Source organism: Humulus lupulus, chromosome 2 (genome assembly GCF_963169125.1).
Source record: "Humulus lupulus chromosome 2, drHumLupu1.1, whole genome shotgun sequence".
NCBI classification, from domain to species: domain Eukaryota; kingdom Viridiplantae; phylum Streptophyta; class Magnoliopsida; order Rosales; family Cannabaceae; genus Humulus; species Humulus lupulus.
In genome coordinates this window covers 89,293,918-89,298,735 of record NC_084794.1, presented here as the reverse complement: position 1 = coordinate 89,298,735, position 4,818 = coordinate 89,293,918, and the positions used below count along the sequence as shown (strand labels likewise).

Genomic DNA, 4,818 nt, shown 5'->3' with positions numbered 1-4,818 from the left:
TTTATTCTACCTTATCAACAATGAACTAAACATAGTGACTTAAATGGAAAAATTAATGAAAATATTTCATAAATATAGAATAAGATTTACTAGTTCATTTTATTTCTATTATCATTATTGATGTAATAATTTATTTATGATTAAATAGTATATATAAATATGTAGTAGCAGCAGTAACAGTAGAGCATTTTCAATTTATATTTTGGCGAAAAGACCAACTTTCCAATCCATTTCAAAAACAATAAAAACGTATCTACCAACCCATTGTCTTATTCAGACAACTCTCCTCTTTTCTCTCTCTTCGTATCTCCCAAATCCCAAACCAAACGTAGCCCTAGAACTACTACACACCTCCACATAGTTCCCGTCGACCGCTCACCTCCGCCGCGCTCAGCCCATCTCTCACCTTGGTCCATGGTTGCTCCTCCCTCAAATTCGGTATCAGTAGCCAAAACACAATAGCAATACTCCTTATATACATATATATATTATGTTTGTATTTCACTATCTTTTTGTGTGTATCTACAGTAGTCTGCACTCATTATTCAAATTGCAAATGTCTCTGTAATGTGTATGCCATTTTATTTTTTATGGAGATTTTTCTCTTGTGATTTCTCAAGCCCAATGGCCCATTATGAATTTGGAAACCCTAGTTTCTGTTTGCTCACGTATTTGTAATATGTAGTTATATATAAAGTAACATTTATATGTATATTTATATATGTTTATATATGCGTAACTTTTTTTTGGTTTTTCTCCTGGTGTATTGCACTTTATTCTTTGATTATGAATTCGAGTGGGTATTTGATTCTAGTATTATTCATATTATATTAAATTCCATTTTCGAGCTATTTCAAGATCAGATTTTGTTTTATTTTATTTAGTGTTCTGATTTTTATCCGTTTCAGCTGTGAAATAGGGTCTTGAGAAATTGTTTCTTGTCGAATTGAAATGGGAACTGTCGAGACAAGATCAACAACCCTAGTACCCTCGTCTGCTACTGGTACGCCTGAACCAGCTAAAGCTCAAGCCCCAAAAGAGAAATCCCTTAAAGAAGCTCTTGAGAGTTGTTCGACCCAGAAGAGTGCGGGTCCGAAGTCCTTGGTAGAAGGTTGCGTTGAGGTGAAGAATGAAGGCTTGAGTGGTGATTTGGGTCAAGGGGCTGTCGATACCGATATTTCGAGTCAAAGGGGTTCTTCGGATGTTGAGAAAGGTGGTCTTGCTGAGTCTACGCATAGTCTTCGGCGTGGGTCTGTTGAAAAGTTTGAAGATGGGGATAAAGCAAGTAATGGTGAAAAAGGCGGCCTTGAACGGCTTGACGTTTCTTTGGATGAAAATGGACGTGAAAATGGTGAGTTGAGGTCGATGGAGGTGCCCATTGAGGATCTTAGTGAAAGCAACGATGGGGAAGTAGAGGACATGGGTGAAGAAGGGCACAAGTTTTTGGTGGGTGATTTTGTTTGGGGTAAAGTGAGGAGCCATCCATGGTGGCCTGGGCAGATATATGACCCGTCGTATGCGTCGGAGTTTGCTGCGAAGAAGAAAGTCAAGGATCGATATCTCGTGGCTTACTTTGGTGATGGAACATTCGCTTGGTGCCCTCCATCTCAATTGAAGCCTTTTGAGGAGAATTTTGATGAGATGTCGAAGCAAAGTAACATGAAGACTTTTGTCAGTGCTGTGCAACAGGCTATTGATGAGATTGGTAGACTTTTGGAGTTGAAGATGATTTGCTCTTGTGTACCGAAAGAGAATAGAACTGGGCTTGGTCAACCGTTGGCAGAGAATGCTGGTATTAAGGAGGGAGTTCTTGTACCTGACGGTGAAAGTAGGAAGCTTTCAGGTGTCTTTGCTGAGCCATCTGAGCTTCTTGCTGAACTTAAACGTGTTGGACATGATGTTTATCTGACTAATGGGCTTGAGCTCAAGGTGTTAAGGAGTCGATTGTCTGCTTTTTATCGGACTCGAGGGGGTTATGATTTGCCTGAATACCATGATCCCAAGCCAGTTTCGGGTCTTGACGATGGCGTGAAATCAGTCGAAGTCCCAACCCAAGGGCCATTTGAAGAGTGGCTTCCCTCACCAATGAGTGTTGATACCATCCAAGCTAATGAAGGTATGTTGCAAAGCTCTCCTGTGGTTTCAGAAAGCAAGAAAACTCATAGAAGGAAGCAGAGAAGTATGGCTGATCTAATCGGCGAAAGCAAGAAAACTACGGGTGGGAAGTTGGATTCAGAAGAAAAAAGCTCAGAGAAATCAGCACCTCCTGTGGTGAAGAATGGGAAAGACACTAAGGACGAGGAAATGGCTACAGATGAAACTAACTCGGAGAAATCAGCCCCTCGTTCAGGGACAAAGAAGAGGAAAGATAAAGAGGAATCTGATAGTCAAGATGACAGTTTGATTTCCCTAAAAGGGAAGAGAAGAAAGGCCGGGTTGTTGGGGTTTCCTGTAAGCACTAGTAGCGACATTGATAGCAGTGTTAAGAAAGGTGGAGACTTGGAGAAGCAAAACACTAAAGAAGGCCTTGTTTCGAAGGGAAGGACTAAGAAAAAAGGCATCAACATTGAGTGCGACGATAGTGATGTTAAAACTAGATCTGGAATTGGTTCGGGTTCCAGAAATTTGAACTTGGACATCGGTAGTGTAAAAAGCGATGAAAGTGCGGTCAGGGAACAATTGGAGTTGGCTTCTTCACCTAGGGAAAGAAAAAAGAGCAAGTACTTGTCCCCTCCCTTCACAATGTTAAATAGTGGTAAAAGGAGAAGAGAAATGGAGGCGGAGTTATTAAGATTCGCTACCGAGGTGAGTATGGAGGGAAAAAATGCCGTGGAAGCGGACCAAAATGTTGTATCGTCTCCTATTTCAAAGGACAGTTCCGAGGCATTGCAGAACCACGTCTCTACAGAGCCTGGTCCTGGTGATGTAACTGGCAAGTCTCTTGGCTCAAGTCCTATTCCCAAGACACCAACCGAAAATCCGAACAAGATTATTGATGGAACAAAAGCTAATGTACCAGCAAATGAATTACTATCTGAAGTGCTTTGTGTGGCTGTGAATCCATTTACTCCAAGGGGAAAGAAATCTCAGCAGATGGTTGGGGACTTTATATCTCTTTACAGAAGCTTGGTATACCTCAATGGTCCCAACTACAAACTATACAACAAGCGTCAATCTCGTAGAAAGAGAAAGAATTTAGATTCTGAATCTGGGTCCCAGAAGGAAGATCCAGAGCAGACAGCTGAAAAGTCTACTGAACAAGAGTCTGGGCGAAGGAAAGTCAAAAACCAAAAGATGGGAGCGGATAAGCCTAAAGAAAAGGGAGCGGTTGACACTCCTGATGTGAAGTTGGATAAGCAAAAGCCAATGAAAGGTGCTGGATCTCCAGAGGCGAAGAAAGTGGATAAAGAGAGTGTCGAGGGAAAGTCTTCTCCTGCTGCTCTTTTCGTTACATTTGGCCCAGGGTCTTCACTGCCCACTAAAGCTAGTCTCATTCAGATGTATGGTAAATACGGGGAATTGGATGAAACTGAGACAGAAATGTTCTACAACAATTTCTGTGCCCGGGTTTCTTTCAATAAAATATCTAATGCTGAAGTAGCCTTCAATGATTCACAAACTTCTAGCCCTTTTGGCAATGCTAGTGTTAGTTTCCGGCTTCAGTATCACTCCGGCGCATTCAAGACTCGGGAACTCAGTGAAATATCCAGGCGGCAGAGAAATGCTTCTCCACTCCAGAACAATGTCACCACCCCAAAGAAACCGAGGTCGCAGCCAAAAGGAAGTTCTGAAGCAGACCTCAATTTCATAAAAGAGAAACTTGAGAAGATCTCCTCAATGCTGGAAGATAAAACTTCCAAAGTCTCGCCAAGGACGAAATCAAAACTACAGGCTGAGATAAATGAACTGTTGGAGAAGGTAGGCACAATGGTTGGAGGATCGTCATCTTAATAAAGTAGATATAATCTTTAGATACCGTTTACACACAGTCCCTTTTAGTTTTTGTAGCCAGTTATCTATGTAGCTCTACTTTTTGTATAGGATGTAGGAATTCACTTCATACAGATGAGTGTCCTGTGGTGGTCTTTTGTAACTAGTTGCTCAAGCTTTTATAATATAGAGGTCCATTTTCACAGACAATTTCACCCTATATAAATGTGGACACACACACACACACATATTAAATATAGAGCTATGATAGAGGAGCTAAACGGTCATCGTTCCAGTTTTGGGGGTTTTTAAAGGAGATGACAACGGTCCAAAAATGTCCTCCGGATTTTGCAAGTCTATCCTTTGTGAACTGTTTTCAATTTTTTCTTGGTCATTTTTTTCCTAGATTTACTCTTTCAAGTTTTAAATTTAATCACAGGAATTAAAAAAGATTATATTTTTCTTGCGCAGTCTATAACAAATCCAAATCTTCAAGGACTTCATTGTACAGTACATTAAATCCTCGAAGAGTTTTTTTTCAATATTTCTACGATTCAAAAGCTATACCAAATACAAAACCTTTTTCTTATGCCCGTTCTTTGGGGTTTCTTTCATGTTTGGATTACAGCTACTTGTGCAATCTATTTCAGACAATGCAGCATTAGGGTATGTTTTCTTTGAGAGATGTTGCTTGAACTCCAGAACTCACATTAGATTTTAGATTATTTGATTATTATGAGCTCAATAGTCATTTCTCTTTTTGAAATATCAAAATTTGTGAAATGGAAAAGTATTTATTTTCATGAATATATTATTTATCTACCAAAAGCCGAGAAACAAAAGTAACTAGATGTGTACATGTTTGGAATGTCCATTGAAAAGGTACAT

General features: G+C 40.0%; 1 protein-coding gene across 2 annotated transcripts; it reads left to right on the top strand.

The window, feature by feature from the left end:
* Positions 1 to 223: 223 nt before the first annotated feature.
* LOC133818186 (PWWP domain-containing protein 3) lies at positions 224 to 4,140 on the top strand. Of its 2 annotated transcripts, none has more exons than XM_062250919.1 (2): positions 224 to 438; positions 920 to 4,140. In XM_062250919.1, the coding sequence occupies exon 2, from the start codon at positions 952 to 954 to the stop codon at positions 3,949 to 3,951; it is 3,000 nt and encodes a 999-aa protein (XP_062106903.1). In that variant the 5' UTR covers positions 224 to 438; positions 920 to 951; the 3' UTR covers positions 3,952 to 4,140. The 2 variants fall into 2 exon arrangements, with proteins under 2 accessions (XP_062106903.1, XP_062106901.1); XM_062250917.1 differs by having other exon boundaries at positions 909 to 4,140.
* Positions 4,141 to 4,818: the final 678 nt, after the last annotated feature.